We start from the raw sequence: 17,560 nt of genomic DNA on the forward strand, positions 1-17,560 counted from the left end.
TATTCTGGAAATTAGCCTGATCAAGAAATAGCGGGCTATTTGGCAGGTGAAGACGCAAATAGCAGGCCATTTGCTCGGGAAATCTTCCCAAGATATCTTGGACTAGTTCGCAAAATAGCCTGCTATTTGTCCGGTCTGTTTTCAACAGCCCGAAGACTTGCACTATGCATGAACACTGAGCAAAATATCTCATTCTATTTCATTCTATGTAGAAAATAAACTTATTTTATATCCCTATGGATATTTGAGTATAGAATGATCTGTTTTAAACTTTTGAATGCAACCTTGAAAACAGGAAGATCCAAATTGATTGATAATGGTTACCTAAGTTGTAAAGGATACAATTTTAAAAGATTTTAACAAACTTGAAAACTTCATTTTCAAGGAAGGGACATGTAATGGTACTCAAAGTTTCTCCTGTTTTTAATTGTTTCTCCAAAATCTTGGCAAGATTGATTTCCCTCTAAATAGAATTTAATTCTTAAAGGCATCGTTTAACAATGTTAAATCTGAGATGCATGGCCCTAAATGTTATCAGTGTCTGTGATACAGTGTAATATTCAAGCCCTGAAAAAAATTCGCTTCAAAATGATCATGAAGGGCCTCAAAAAAGTAAAAATCTTTAAGTGACCGGTTATACCATACTCATTTTCCAAATAGCCTGTAGTGTTATAAAAACTGTTAGGAAAACAAATTTTTGAATTTCGATTTCCAATCATAAATATCTTGATAATTAGACAGGCGATCGGCTTGTTAAAGTCATGGGGTTCCTGAATGACCCGAAGGTTTATAATAATCATTGCAGCATGAGCTAAATCCAGGATTTTGTTTCAGAATCTGAGACAAAGTTACCCAATCCCTTTAATCAAAATCCTGCAGCATCCTTCTTGACAAGATGGAAATGAAACTTAGAATATCAATTGATGGGAGTTGCTGCTCGAGTTACCAGCTTTCAGAGTTATAGTTGCTATGGCAATTCCTCCACCAGCAAACAAGACGTCCGTGACAAAAGTTTCTGAAGGTTTCATGTTTAATCACAATCCTGCAACTACCTTGTTGAGTAAGATGTAAATAAAACTTAGAAGATTGATGGATATAAGTTGTTATTGGTGTAACCAGGTTCATACTCAAAGAAGCTACTAGCAATTCCTCTACATGCAAGTACAGTCAAACCTGCTTTAGTGACCAGCTGTCTACAAAGACCACCTGTCTTTAAAGACCAAATGTTTTTTTTTCCTTGAAAATGGTTTCTTATTGAAACATGAACTAAAGGAACCTGTCTACAAAGACCACTTTTTGTGTTTCCCTTGGGTGGTCGCTATAGACAGATTTGACTGTAGAAGTTTGGGACAAAGTTTTGGAATGCGTGATACTTCATCAGAATCCTGCTTCTTCGTCCAACAGCGAGCCAGCAAGCCAAAGATGAAACTTGGAAGAAGGATCCGAGTAGTTGCTGGAGTCAGTACCAGCATCATTCATAATCAGGCCGCCATGGCAATACCTCCACCAGCGAACCAAAGATGAAACTTGGAAGAAAGATGCGAGTTGTTGTTGCTGGAGTAACCAGCATCAATCTTCAGGTTGCCATGGCAATACCTCCACCAGCGAGCCAAAGATGAAACTTGGAAGAAAGATGCGAGTTGTTGTTGCTGGAGTCACCAGCATCATTCTTCAGGTCGCCATGGCAATACCTCCACAAGCGAGCCAAAGATTAAACTTGGAAGAAAGATGTGAGTTGTTGCTGGAGTAACCAACCAGCATCATTCATTCTTCAGGTTGCCATGGCAATACCTCCACCAGCAAGTAGGAGGTTGCACTTGGAGAAGGAGAGTTTGTGAATGTGAGTCTGTCTGGAAGAGATGGATGCCATTTGCTCTCCAGAATGTCCACCGCTTTCAGGTCTGCAAAGCAAATTGAAAAAAAATATATGAATATAAAGTCAAACCTGTCTATAGCGACCACCCAAGGGAAACACAAAAGTGGCCTTTGTAGACAGGTTTCTTTAGTACGTGTTTCAATGAGAAACCATTTTTAAGGGAAACAAAAAATACATTTGTTGGTCACTAAAGCAGGTTTGACTGTATTTCAAACTTGTGTTAGAAGTGTATTATAACACAATATATGTATTGTGTCACCTCAATAACCAGTCTAAAGTCTTCAGATATCCTTATCCATCTCATAGCATTTCCATTAACTACAATTGTTATACTGATGTATAACAATCATGTGTTGTAAAAAAAATAGGAATATGTAGGGCGACGCCCATGGGACAATCGAAGGAAGGAAACTGCAAATTTTCAAGAGCTGGTTCTTCTTGCCAAGTAATCAAATAGGAGCAATTTCAAGATATTATAAAAGGCTTACAAATTTGTTTGTTGTGTTTCATTCTCCTTTAAGCAAGTTAGCCATGTTAATATACACAAGGTCATCAAGATCTTTCCTTATCAAATAGTATAGGCCTATACAAATCACTTTGGAAATTAAAGCTGATTTGATCATCTCAATAAACAAAAATTAAAAATGTTGAGCCTGAAGATAATCATTTTACACAAAAATTACTTTCAATAACAATAGAAGACTATTAGAAATGCCTGACTGTTCTTAAACTTCACACTTAAATGGGAGAGAATGATGTATACTTACACTGTGTGCTTAACGCCTTGCCTGATATCCCATAACCTTATGGTGCAATCAGCCCCACCTACAAATAGGAGAAGAAACAAAGTGTAGGAGCTTAGAACAAGATTGCAAACACATTGACACATTCACCATAATTTTTTAGAAGTACCAAAATGCACATCTTTTTTTGTTAAACCCAAGGGTTTTTAATACAAAATTGCAATCACTATATCATCATTTCAATTCCATTGTTATTTCCTTTGTTTATACCATACCACTTGTCATATCTCCCCACAGTGTATTTCAAAAGAACCCTTAGTTAAAGATAAAGTTGAGTTCTGGTCATGCGATTGCAATGTGAAAGAAACGTTGTGGAATGGATCAGAAAAGGTTGATCATCTAGCATGTAAGTACTGCAAGGTTCTGGAATCATCAAAATGAAAAGAAATTTGGCCCAGTCTTGGTAAATTTACAAGCACTGTACACAGAAATATGTATATAGGACTACATGAACATGTGGCATAAAAATCTGTCCCGATTGTTATGATACATGCCATATTTAGAATATTAGGGCATTTGATGAGCCATGCTTTTCAAGGAGCATTTTTTCTCTGATGTTCTTTCACACTTGCATAATACAATGATAACGCTCACAAATAGTTTGTCACCTCTTCCCAGAACTCTACCTTCTCTTTAAAGGTTGTTTATCTAAAAATATTAAATAAATCCCATACTTCCTTTTACAGAGTACCTAAATACTTCATCAAAGACTTCACTTCGTCTTGATAATGTTTAAAGCATGAAGCGATTCACCATATTATGCACAGGAATACAACACAAATATTTGATGATTTTTAACAATTCATATACTGGATTAATTTCATGTTATGTAGTTGTAATTCAAATGTTGCTATCACATCTTTAACTGTCACTCTAATTGTATAGTTTTACTCTACAAATCTTTAAATACTGTGAAGCATTCAAAGTATAATTGTTTGTATTTTAGCAGTACTGTAATTTAACTTGAATACGGTTGCAATAAATCAACAAATATATAATTTCTTACCGGAAGCTAGCATAGAGCTATCGGGGTTGAATGCTAGTGAATAAACAGTGTCTGTGTGTCCTCTCAACTCCTTCATCAAACCTCCTGTTGCCAAGTCCCAAACACGAACCCTACGATCTTCACCTGCAAATAAAACAAGGTATCAGGGTTAAAGTGATTCAGTAACATTGTTGAGGGTTGATGAAAAAATTGCATAATTTTTGTATGAAATGTTACCTATTATATTTCTTCTACTGTACTAACCCTCTAGCATGCAAAAAATCCTGAAAACTTCTCGAACCACAAAGATATTTATGTTTTTCTTTGAAGGTGCGACACTCTCTAACAGTAAGTTCTCCCAACCTTTTTCTTTATTTTCCCAACTGTTTTTCCATGAAAATTTTTTTAATTTTTTTTATTTAGGTTTTATTTCCACATTAACTGCATGTGAAAAGAATTTTACAAAGTAAGGCATATACAAGGTAACAAAACATGTACATAATATTTGATTGATACAACAGTAATAAAAACGATGTAATGGCAAGTCATTAAATACATATGATGCTAACAATTATCTGCAGTAATGAGGACGAAACCTTGGAAGCATTATGCTTGTAATTAAGGTTCCCTTTATATAATACATTAGTTACATAATATATAAAACAAAAAACAAAACAAAAGAACAAAAACAGGTGTGTGGTGCAGCCAGCCAACAAGTGTTGATAATACCGATGGTCTCTATCATGATGACCTTAAACATTTTCATACTGGAGGAGAAGTTTATGTTTCAAGTGATACTTAAAAGTAATTAAACTTGGAAGCTGTTTGAGCGAAATGTCTAAGGAGTTCCAGTACAAAATAAGACATAAGACAGGCTTTTAAAAATCTGTCAACACTTAAATGTCTGGAATGGTATATATAGCTAATTCATTGCTTTGTGATGATTTACATTCACCTAAAATGTAATTAAATTGTAATAATATAGTTGGATTAAGGAATCGATCAGATCAGTTTTTCCCAATTTTTATCATTAATAATGGTCTGTTTTCACTCAAACTTTAAGATTATCTTTAATTGTACATCTAGCATTGAAGTCACAACCTTAGCACCATTTTCTCTCATCTGAACAATGTTACCAAGTCCCTCTAATGGCTTATTAAAGTCAAGGTCAAGGCAGACTTTACCTTGTTTTACCCTCCTCCCTTTTTGTAAAGCTAATAATGTTAATATTCCGCATTCATACATTGACAATGTCTCTAAGCGCTTTACAGATATATTATTACCCCAGTCATCAGATTCAGGCTTGCCCCGCACATGATGCATGCACATTCTCCATTTCCTAGATAGCATTCCAGCAAGAGGCCATTTTATAGACGCTCACAATGCTGAGCAAACTACATCAACTTTAGCATCCTACCGGGTGACCATTTCACACCTGGGTGAAGAGTGGCAAATGAAGATTAACGTCTTGCAAAAGGATGTTAGTACCAGGCTGGGATTGGAATCCCGTACCTTGTGATCTACAGTCGGGTGACTCATCCACTAGACCACAACACCTCTATTTAGCTACAATCTAATATAGTCAAACCTGCTTTAGTGACCACCTGTATAGAAAGACCACCCGTCTACAAACACCACATTTTTTGTTTTCCTTGAAAATGGTTTCTCATTGCAACATGTACTAAAGGAACCTGTACATACAGACCACCTGCCTATAAAGACCACTTTACTCGTCTCCCCTGGGTGGTCTTTATAGACAGGTTTCACTGTATAAGGTTGATTTCTTTTCTTACCAGCAGATGCAAGGTACTTCCCATTTGGAGCAAATGCTATGCACAACACTGAACTCTGTAAAACAAAGGTAGATAAAGATCAAATCAAATTCAATTGTTTCAAAAAGGACATAGAGGTGCCAAATTACCAAATTCCTTTTAATCTGTATGGCTTTCCAAGCTGATACCATAGCGTATCTACTTCAATTACTTGTGTATCATAATACATTCCTGCCAACAATTGAAAATAAGAATTAGGAATTTCTAGCACGGTATGCCTTCGGAAAATAAGAAATCTGTACCCTTGACAGGCGTTCGAACATGCAGCGTCAGTGTAACTGGCAATACGCGGTAAATCTGGGTTTTTTTTTAAACGAATACAAATTCGATACTCGATCCTGCAGCCATTCAACACACACAATTCCTGAACCCAAATCAAATCAAATCAAATCAAACTCTCAAATCGCGGCACATAATGAAACAGGCTTAATTTGGCTTTAAATAAGCAATAACAACAACAAAACAAAAAAATGGAATTTGAAAAAATCTGAATATTCCAAATTTTTAGGTCCTAAAAATCCAGAACTCTAAATATTCCAGATTATTTGGAAGGGTTGGCAGGTATGATAATATAATGCAATTTTAATTTTCAGTAAAATAAATTAAACTCATAAATAAATACAAGTACATATGTGTAGGCCTTGACATTGATCATTTTTTATTTTCTCTTTGTATTCATAACTTCAATATCATTTTTTTTTCGTGGACTTGTTCCCGCTCTTTTTTGTAGGGGGGGGGGTAGCTGGTTCCTTTAAAAGGTTCTCTTTGTCTGCCTGCAATGCCTGGATACTCAGTATGTTTATCATTTTCTAATTTCTTTCTTCCTTTTTTTTTCTTCCTAATTTTTCTTGTGCCATAAAAATGATTGTGGGGGGGGGGGGAGTTTGAGAAAGAGAGAGAGAGAGAGAAATAGACAGACAGAGAGTGAGAGTAGAGAAGACATGCAATGGGCACTCCACCTTACCTTGTGTCCTGTCAATAAGCGCACAGACTTTCCTTGTGTAATATCCCACAGTCGAATGGTCTTATCATTCGAGCCTGTCGCTATATACTTGCAGTTAGGATGGAATTTGACACACTGAAAAAAAAAAGAGACAATTTGTAACAATTTAAGAAGGAACATCTACATATGTTTGCACCTAGATACTGACCGTTTCATAGTTTTTAAAGACAGCCCTTACTATACCTTATCTATTGATCACATTCAGAGATTGTTCAAGAAATAAAACAATTCAGAAGGTAACTCCGACATAATATACAATATATTATTGAATAATAAAACAAAATTGTGATCCCTCTGCACAAATAGCTATAATTTCATTGAATTTGCATTACTTTAAGTAATACAAGTTGCATAGTATTACAAAAATACCTAACAAAGTGACATTTTTGGTCCTGATATTACATCTCTACACTCCGCGGCTGTTTGGCAACATAAGGGGAAGTTCAACCACTCACTACTTGGTGAGCCTAATGGATACCATCCTCCGTGGTATGGACAAGCCTAGGAAATGGCCTTTCAAATTCAAAGGCCTTTGACCGCTTCAATCATAATGTGGTGATACACAAACTCATCATGTTGATGAAGCAATCTTATCTATTAACTGTAATAAGCTTCTTGAGTGATCGAAGCCAGGCAGTCAGAATCAGTCCCTGTATCTCCGAAGAATTATCTCTGACCTGCGGAGTGCCTCAAGGGACCAAGCTGGGTCCTTTGACGCTGGTAAATGACGCTGTGATGGATACCGATCAACGGTGGAAATATGCGGATGATTTTAGCATTCTTGAGATCCGCTCTACTTCTAGCGTCTAAATGTTTGCGGATCATCTCTACAAGCTGACATGTTGGAGTAAGGAAAATGACATGAAATTCAACGTTCAGAAAAGTAAAACCATGTCATTTGACTTCTCCAAAAACAGAGCGAATCCTCCAAGCTTACGTCTGATTAATCAACCGATGGAGGGAACAAATTGCCTGAAGCTGCTTGGTGTTCTTCTACAGTCGAATCTCAAATGGGATAGCCATATCTCCAACATGGTCTCAAGAGCTGGAAGGAGAATATTCATGATATGTCGTCTGCGGAAAGCGTCAGTCCCGATGCACAACCTAGTGAAAACAAGTTTCTTGCCACAATACAAAAACTTATACAATTTGGTGCCCGTTCAGAGGGAGGATTATGACAAACTCAATACAAAATTCCCAGCCATACTTCTTGCCAATATAAGATCCCTGAACTCTAAACACAGCGATCTTATGGCAACTATGAGAGTTAATAAGACGCAAGTAGCTGTTTTAACTGAAACTTTGCTAAACAACAAAATTCCATCAAGTGCATTATCAATTCCTGGTTTTGACATGTATCGCAAAGATCGTAATGACCGTCAATGTGGTGGAGTCGTCGTATATGTAAGGTCAGACTTCAAAGCCACACCTATTGAATCACACCTTGTTCCCAACCATCTAGAGTTACTATGGTTAAAGCTGGTTCTCAGTAAACACTTGTATTCTGTTTGTATGTGCTGTGTATTACCCTCCCCAGTCTCCGTTGAAAGATGAAATTATTGATAGTCTGCAGTTTATGGTTTACAATCACAACATCTCGGTGCGAAGTTCATGATTTTAGGTGACTTCAACGACCTTAACACTACTCCTCTTCTTAACGAACTAGGGTTCAAAAACTTCAAATAAATCCTCTCGAAGCCCACCAGGGTCATAACATCTCAGTGAAAGTCTTCACTGACTCCTCTGAGTTATACAAGGAACCTGTTGTAACCAACCCCATCTCAACCAGTGATCATCGATCCTTCATCATCGACCCCATTTAAGTAATTCTTAATTCTGCGCCACGTAAGACGACGATTCGGCCTATGAGGGACTCCAACACCCGTACCTTCAGCCAGTGCCTCAAATCAGAGGACTAGACTTGTCTCAACAAATGTCGTGATGCTGTTGAAATGGTAGGGTCCTTTGCTTCATCACTTCGAGCTCGCTACCTCCAGATCTTCCCACCAACCTGCGTTAAACATCGCTCTGACGATAAGCTCTGGATCACCAACCCAGTTCTTACGATCATCTCACAACGTCAGAAAGCTTATCTGCTAGGTAAAATCCTATTGTACAGAACCCTACGCAATACAGACCGAAGAGAGATTGCTAAGTGTAAGCAAAATTTCCACTCCCGAAAAGTCAAAAATCTTAAGAAAGAACAACCTGGAAAGTGGCACCAGGGGATTCGTCACCTCGCAATAATATTGTAAACAATATATTGTATCATTCTAGTTGCAAGCTGACCCCTGCTGGTCAGTTCTCATTTATTTATTTATTTATTCATTCCGTTTTATTTAAGCAGGGTAGCCCCATCAGTAATCAAAGCACTGTTTTCAAGGGGGCCCTGTAAACAAATGCAACATATATGAAGATACAAACTACTTGAAGAAAATACACAATATAAACATCATTGAAAACATCAATACATAGTAACATATAACAGAAAATAACTAAAGAATAAGAGTAAATAAATAAATGAATAAATAAATGCATAATTGCTTACATCTACATCCATGAGATGACCTGAGAGTACCCTGACAGGATAGGTCCTCTCTGGGCTCCAGAGCCGGGCCGTCTGGTCCTTGGAGGCGGTGCAGAAGTAGACCCCAAACAGGCTCACGTCAAGGTCCCAGATAGGGTACTTGTGCCCCCTGTACACGGCCACGTTGGAGAAGGTGTCCATGCTCCACGCTCGCACTGAAGAGAGAATGAAGGAAAAAGAGAGAGAGAGATAGAGAGGTGGATATGATTTTGCAAAACTTTCAGGAATAGACTGGTTTACTAACATATCTCTATTTTACGCATACTTTTTAAATAAAGGTTTTTCTTGACAATTTGAAACTGAACAGGGACTTGCCTGACATAACAACGAGCAAAGCAGACTAGATTCCAAATATTTGTATTCATTCATTAATAATAGATTAATGGAATACCTCGTCACTAGGTACCCAGGAAAGAAACATCCATAAATTTGAATATGTAAGTAAACTGGTTTATTGCAAGAATGCAATACTGAAATTCAATCATTTTGCTGGATGGACATGCTGATTTTAAAAAAACCTGAAGATCTGACAGTCTAAACACAGTACGGTATGGCCATGGTATTGAGGACAGTTAGACGATTTCCATGATACTTTCTAGCTTTACATTTACAGATGGAAAATGGTGAAGTACTTTAAATCTATTTCAAAGATGGGCCATGTAAATGCTTACAATGCACTGAATGTATACAACAGTATGACAAAATACTATTCTGTAATTCAAAACATGTATTAAAACTGCTCGCATGAAGTTTCATAGCAGTCTACAATGTACTCAATCTTAAATATCATAAATTAACATTTGTCCTGATAGAATAGGTTAATTAAACAAGAAATTAAAGGAATCAAAATATGTACCTGTAGCATCCCCTGATGCTGATAAGAGCAGAGGAGCATTGGGTATGAAGCAGTTACTATATACAGTATCACTGTGACCTCTCATGACCTTACACTCAGAACCAAGGCTGGATTAAACAAGAACATTATTATTGGTATGAAAAACAAACATTGGTTTGAGGAATACAAAGGATATATATATAAACAGCAGCTATGTCATCCTGCATAAAAAAATGTATTGTTTTTATTGAATTAAAAAAACAGTAGTTGGAGGAATCCATTGCGATTTACTTATCACTGATCCAACACGTTTCCAGATACACGTATTTGCATTAAATTGACATTTATTACATGTTTAGGAATAAGAGGTTTTTTTTTTACTGAACTCCATGCTTGTCCACAGACTGGCTTTTCAAAACAACATGGTACGTGCTACACACATTATTCCTTCTAAGTGCTTCTCGGGAGAGGGGAGGGCATTAAACTTGTGATGAAGCGATTGGGTTTTTTTTTTCAATAGGAAGACTTCCTACTTGCAATTACATAATGGAGCATTACCTTACTTGCACAAATGATAAAATATTACTTTGAAGAGGATAAAAACGTGCTGTAAAGCAGTGAAATAAGGATGAAAATGGCAGAAACTTTTATGACAAAACATGTATTAAAAACTAAATTCAAAAGATGTAGTATATATATGATACAAAGTATTTTCGCTCTTTCATCAATATAAAATTAAAAAGGTTTGCATCATTACCAACGACAAGAGATTATTGAAACAATTCACCAAATTTTTCCCTTCTTACCCCATGTCATGGCCCAGTCACACATTAACGCAACACGCGCATTGAAAATCTGAAAAATTGTGCGCCCAACTTTTGTCAGGATTTGGGAGAAGCTAGCAGGCTGACAACGAATGCGTAGCATTTTGCTTGCGCGCTGTGTGTATACAGGGCATGTGCTCCGCGAATGTCTGGCTTTGGTTTTGCGCGCTCTGCTTGTATCTGGCGTCCTTTTGGAACGTACATTCATACGTAGAGCTCCGCGCACATGCACAAAAACGCATACAGCAAATGACATTGAATGCATAGCAATGGTCCAGCACACTCAACAAACGAGTAACGAATGACGACGCACACCTGGCGAACGACAACGCACTGGCCAAAATAGCAAATTTTTAATGCGCGGGCAAAGCGTCCCCCGTGCGTCCCCCATGTGTGACTGCCCCATAAGGTTAATTCCTTTCATTACTATCAGTATTTACCTATCCTCTATGACATCCTTATGTAGACAATCGCCAGCCAAGCGGACACGACTCACATCAGCATCGTGGGATTCGGTTTTGAGTTTCTTAGAGGTGAGACTCCACACCCTGACGGCCGAATCCTCGAACCCACCGGCTAACATCTGGGAATCATCAGAGAAACTCACAGAACTCAGTCTGCAAATGAAAAACATATTACATAATAGAGTCAAACCTGTGTAGAAAGATTGTCAAAGGAGACACAAAAGGCAATCTTAATATGCAAGTGGTTTTAAATCAATATTTTCTTGAAGACATTCATATATATCTACGAGTAGCATTTTAAAATAGATTCTACAGACTGGTGCAACCAACTGGAAAGTGAATGGTCAACCAGAAAGAATCTCAAGACCGTTTCAAGGAAAAAAGAGACGTACTTTCAGTGAAATAGAGAAACAAAGACTACTCGTCTTTAAACACCACTAATGCTAACAGATTTTTAAAAATGTTTTCATAGAGAAGGAGATCTTCATATACAGATCTGACAGAAAAATTGATGTAATATTTTTCATCTGTATCAATACCAGCACCTTTTGCAGTGGATATTTCTCTACAATTTTTTTAAATAATTTTGTTGTTGTAATATCTTTAGCAGGTACTGTGGATAACATACAAGATGACAGAAGGCACTAAAAAATAGACAGAGCCCTGGGGGGTATTTCACAAAGACTAAGATCGAATTTAAGTTGGACTTAACTATGGCAGGCCGTTCATGCCACTAGTTGCTCTCATCATTGGTCTCTCAATTATGATCTTTAGATAATAATTTTTTCCTACAATAATGAACCATCAACAAATGTAAATTCTGTAGATTTGTGACCACAATTGGTAACCATTGAGAAACCAATGCCAGTAAATGATGAGAGAACATAGTGACATGAACGGCCTGCCATAGTTAAGTCCAACTTAAAGTCGATCTTAGTCTTTGTGAAACACTCCTCTGGACACTATTCTGCAAAATAGTAAACGAACTAATGTTTGCTTACCCTTGGTAGGCATTGAGGACACTATACAAGATGACGGAAGGCACAGGGGGTGGTCCCCTCTGGACCTTATCAATGGTTGCTCGCAGCTGAGTAAGAAAGGCCTCCCTCTCGACCTCTCTCTTATCATCTTCCTTCATAGACACATCGCCAGTTTGCTTTGGAGCAGACGGCAGTGATGAAGACAAGGAGGAGGAGGAAGAGGAGGAGGAGGATGGCTGTGGGTACTCTTCACCGGCTTCTTGCAAGGATGTGGACAACGAGTATCGAACTGTGTACAGATAGATAAAGGCAATGGTTAAAGGCATCGTTGAACAATGTTAAATCTGAGATGCACGGCCCTACGTGTAATCAGTGTCTGTGATATGGTGTAATATTGAAGCCTTAAAAAAATTGTGCTTCAAAATGATCACAAAGTGCCTCAAAAAAAGTAAAAATCTTTGAGTGACCGGTTTTACCATACTCATTTTTCCCAATAGACTGTAGTTTTATAGGAAAACAAATTGTGAAATTTCTAATTCCAATCATAGATATCTTGATAATCAGACAATCAGATTGGCTCGTAAAAGTCATGGGATACATGTACGACCTAAAGGTTTAAAACTAATATTGCAGCATGAACTAAATCCAGGATTTTTTTAAGGATCTGAGGCAAAGTTACCCGATCCCTTTAAAGCTAAACATTGTTTGTCAAAAAGCGATGATGAAGATTGGTCAAAGGCTCTATCTGATGTAATTAGTTACAGCACGGTGACCATGCAGTATATATTCTTCAGAGATCCTTGCTGCAAATGTACAAATTGAAATTCAAGTCAAGAAGATTTGTAAGACTTAGTTAACGATAATACACCATTTAATGACACTGACACTCAAAACAACCCACCAAGCCAAACCTCTCAAACGAAAACAACAAACTGAATCCAAATCGAACAAATATTGGCCATTTGGGCTATACTAAGGTAATTCTGTGTTTGGTTAAGTGATGTACAGGGCCCTGTTTCACAAGCCTTTTTTCTATGACAAATGACAAAAATCAGTGACAAATCTGCTGATAACCAATCAGAAGCAAGGATTTCAGTAGCTTATAACAAATACTGTCATTTGACTGTTGACAAGTTTTGTGAAATGGGCCCGGCAGTTGGTCCCACTGGTGTGACTTGGGTACAATCAAATGTGGCTATCCAGTAAGTAACATACCTTTGATATCAATGTGCACATTGATGATGCTGAGTAGAACAGAGTTATCTCGACTCTGGAGGAAACGCAAGAGATACTGGAGGGCTTCATCTCCAAGCTCCACCACACATTTACTCTCCCTATTACAACGGAAAGGAAGAAAAAAAAACTCTTCAATCTATACTCATGAACAGTGAAAAAAATACAATGGGGGCTCGGGCGAAATAGCCCCCTAAATGCCCAAAAGAGCCCCCGAAAATAAAAAAGAGCCCCTGTAAATTTGCAGAAAAACAGAATTTTCCAGATTATTTGTTAGGGTTGACAGGTATGTATGGACCATTATGATTGAGTATAAACTTTGTTGTTGAACGTACCTGAATGCTGAGAGTTGAGGGTCGCTGATAAGATCCATACTGTGATGCACGCTACTCAGTCTCTCCATCAACTCCTTGGCATCTTGACTGTCTTGATACTGAGTGCATCCTTTGTGCTTTGTGTAGAGGCTGTGGGCTGGGAGGATGGAGAGGTTATTCATGTCTGTGTTAAAGGTATAGATCAGCTTTGGAAACGCCCCCCTCTCAAAAAATGAAATGGAAACTCTTATTACCAATCATGTGAAAGAATATGTTTTGACTAATATGTGATGATAACAATTTTGCCAGGAAACTGCCTATTACTTATATAGATATATTTGGTAGATTATCATATCTATCCGGACTGGATAGATATCGCGTAGTCCCATATAGATCTTTCTGTGCACAGTGCTTGTAACTTTACCAAGACTGGGCCAAATTTCTTATCATTTTGATGATTCCAGAACCTTGCAGTACACACCAATACTTATATGCTAGATGATCAACCTTCTGACCTTCTGACCGATTCCACATTTCTTTCACAATAATTACCAACTATGTTATCTTAGGGACGTTGCGCTTCAAACATTTTTTGTTTATGCACTGTTCCTACTATGTATCTCGATGTAACCCACTGTATTTTATTATCTGTAAACTATTATTTTACATGGTGAATAAATAAAACAAACAAACAAACAAACAATGCAATCCCATGATCAGAACTCAACCCAAGCAAAAGAAATCCACTTACCATTGAGTCGATGTCCATCAGATATCATCTGCAAATACAGGTGAGCAAACGTAGGGTACAGCAAGTATAGGAGGTCCGGCTAAATGAGAAAATCACATCTTTTATTTCAATTTCTCTTCTTTTTAAATGCACCATATTGCCACCATTACTATTCTACTATATATTCTCAGGTTATTCTGATTTGCACATCATACTCTTGTCACATCTACCTTATATTCTTTCAGTTACAGTTAGAATGCATCATACTTGCAATATTTTATTCACTTTTAGGTTTGCTTCTCTTTCCACATTATATTCTCACATTTTAATACATAAATCTCCTACATCACACTCCTCTCTTCAAACCCCATATTCTCTCTTTACAGTTTTCTTTAACATATCCCTCTTCATCATAATGTTGGTGACTGTTCAGACTTAGAGTCATGTCTTATTGAACGATTTGGGCCTTCATTCTCACCTTATACTCTTCCACTGAATTTTCAATGAAGAGCCTAAATCTGGCAAACTGCTGCTCAAAAACGTCAGGTTCCTGATCACTGTTAGAAGGAAAGGAATTGGAACAAAAAACATTCAGTTTAACTTTAAGCGTTAGTGCCAATACGGATCATAATGCTATATAATACTATTTATCAGAGCCCCATACTAACTTTTTCAGAAGGAGGTCCGGAATTAGATTTCAGAGTTTGTAAGCATGAGCCCTACCCCTACGTTGTATGTAAAAAAAAAATTGGGGACTCTGGATTGAAATTTATTATTTTGGGTGCCCATGTGTCCCGGGTGCCTGCTAGTATCGAGCCCTGTTCACTTGTGTTCTCTTTGTCATCAATTTCAAAGAAAGATGTGATAACACAAATACTAATCAAGTCATCACACATACAAACACCAGATTTATTAACAAATATAATTTTAAATTTACAATCACATCATACCAAATTAATATTACATTAAGTACCGGTACTAGATAAAAAATGAATATTAAAGAATTATTCAACCAAATAGTGACCACTGAGATAATGAGCTGTGCCTTTGGTAGTTCACACTTCAAAGTTTATGTTAATTTAAATTAATAAGAAAAGAAAAAGACGTCAAAAGACTCTTCATAGTAGCTGCATAAAATAAATACTGAGATGTGATTTCTTTACCATGAATTACAAGAGACAGAGTTAACTGCTCCCATCTCCTTCTTCCGCGATGACTGAGACGCCATCTCTCTCAAGGAGTCCGTCAGTTTCAGGTTTTTCCGGTTTACACTCTCACTGTTGATGTCCTACAAAGAAAAGCAAGGTATTTATATAACTTGAGGTGTAATGAATTCAGACCAGCTGAGTAAAAACTAAATTAATGTAAAAATCAACTTCAAACAAATATCCATGCCAGGCCTCCCCTATATTAAATGGCTATAGAATAGCCTAAATAGATAAAACACACCGATATATCAGCCTAATTGAACTGCAGTGTAGAAAGGAATATCTGTCTGCTTGGAGAAGTTTTCTTTGAACGTAGGAGTTTATTTTGTCTTTTGACACTCTCCTCCAGATTTAGTGAAGCCAGACGTAGTTTCATCAGCGGAATGTATGCCCAAACCGTGGTCAGTGTTTACGTTGATGAATTTGATGACGAGACAGGCCTACTCAGTGTAAAAAGGTGCACGCACAGAGTTGGCTGAATTTAGTGAACTCCCAGCGCTAACCCCTTTTTTGGTACACTAAACAAATCACTATTATCGTAGAGTAACGAAACATTATCAATGCAAAAGTGGCTATATCTGCGTACACTGCATGTATTTGCGTTTCCAGCAGAAGCAACATGTTGAACTCAAATGAGAGGTTAACAATACATTTTTGTAATGTCGAATCAAATGTGAGCTAAAATCATCAGGAACAAGTGGAAGGTATGCAAATCGCTATCACTTCGGTATTAAATGTATGTTCACATTTTTTGTTAAATTCTTGACCGATTTCATAGTGCTTTGTTTAATTGACCTTTGTCCTGTGCGAGCTAGAGGAGTTCAATAAGGTAGTTTGTAAGGTCTGTCAGGTGCAAGAATCGGTGATTACAAAAGCACTTTAGGTTTTGTTATCTAAACATCACTCCCCTCGCATAGCCTCCCCTCCTTAAACCCTAACTTGGGCCTAACTAGGTATTTTACATATACAAATTACAATGTCAAAATGATCTAGGGTCTAGTCTACAACACTGCAGTTTTCTGTAAAAATGACACTGTTCTTACTCAAATTTTGCTAAGATTTTCAGCACACTTACTCTTAAAAATACAAGGATTGAGATGAGATGAAGCATTAAGGAAATTTGAACGAAATTTATTGTCAATTTTAAGTCAAATGTTATTTGCGCAGACACACGGGTCCCCATCATATTCAGCGGAAAGCTGGCCCGACGAGCCGGGCCAGCTGTGTCCGCATTGTTCGCTCCGAATCTACTCTAACGACAACCTGACATTTCTTGTTATAATCAGTGATAATTATTGTAAATCTTGAACTTACAATGTATTGCCTTCTTTTCAAATATTGGAGTACCGCAGACTGGATCTGATCGTTGCCTACGCGTTTCATCCTGTCTTCAGACAAGAGCAGATTTAGGAAACAGAAGTCGACTTCCAAATTTTGATATGACTCTCGATCTCGTACGGTACTCTTCGAGATATGTTATAATTATCATGCATCCCACGCGATTCACCGAGCGCCTGCGCCTGGCTCGCTGGCGTATTATTATGCGCTGGCGCGGCTCCACCGGCACCATCAGCATCATGCATCATTCAAGTGAAATTGTGGGGAGGAGGGGGAAGGTGGGGGGGGGGGGGTGGAGTGGTTACCCTCAATTTTTCTTTCGTGTTCTGATCGGGTATGAAATAGAGATGCGATATCATGTAAACACGCTTGCTGTTAGAATGCTTTGACGTTAACATAGTGCCACTTGAGCTTTAAAAAAAAAGGGGGGGGGGGCTGATTTAGCCGCCTCTCTAGTTTTGCGATTACCATAATTTTACCAGGGTAGGCCTACATTGGCTTTTCTCAACGGGGGGGGGGGGGGGGGAAGTGCATGAACACTCCTATTT

At 37.7% G+C, this 17,560-nt stretch overlaps 1 protein-coding gene across 1 annotated transcript; it reads right to left on the reverse strand.

The window, feature by feature from the left end:
* Nucleotides 1–774: 774 nt before the first annotated feature.
* On the reverse strand, nt 775–17,143 carry LOC100891557 (TAF5-like RNA polymerase II p300/CBP-associated factor-associated factor 65 kDa subunit 5L). The gene is made up of 15 exons (XM_030974795.1): nt 16,989–17,143; nt 15,630–15,754; nt 14,945–15,023; nt 14,488–14,566; nt 13,758–13,893; nt 13,405–13,523; nt 12,211–12,478; nt 11,186–11,362; nt 9,943–10,049; nt 9,048–9,241; nt 6,461–6,574; nt 5,458–5,512; nt 3,686–3,808; nt 2,644–2,701; nt 775–1,901 (listed from the first exon to the last, which is right to left on the reverse strand). The coding sequence occupies exons 1-15, from the start codon at nt 17,055–17,057 to the stop codon at nt 1,772–1,774; spliced, it is 1,833 nt and encodes a 610-aa protein (XP_030830655.1). The 5' UTR covers nt 17,058–17,143; the 3' UTR covers nt 775–1,771.
* Between the last annotated feature and the right edge of the window lie 417 nt (nt 17,144–17,560).

This window comes from Strongylocentrotus purpuratus, unplaced genomic scaffold (assembly GCF_000002235.5).
Source record: "Strongylocentrotus purpuratus isolate Spur 01 unplaced genomic scaffold, Spur_5.0 spur5_scaffold_7, whole genome shotgun sequence".
Classification (NCBI taxonomy): domain Eukaryota; kingdom Metazoa; phylum Echinodermata; class Echinoidea; order Camarodonta; family Strongylocentrotidae; genus Strongylocentrotus; species Strongylocentrotus purpuratus.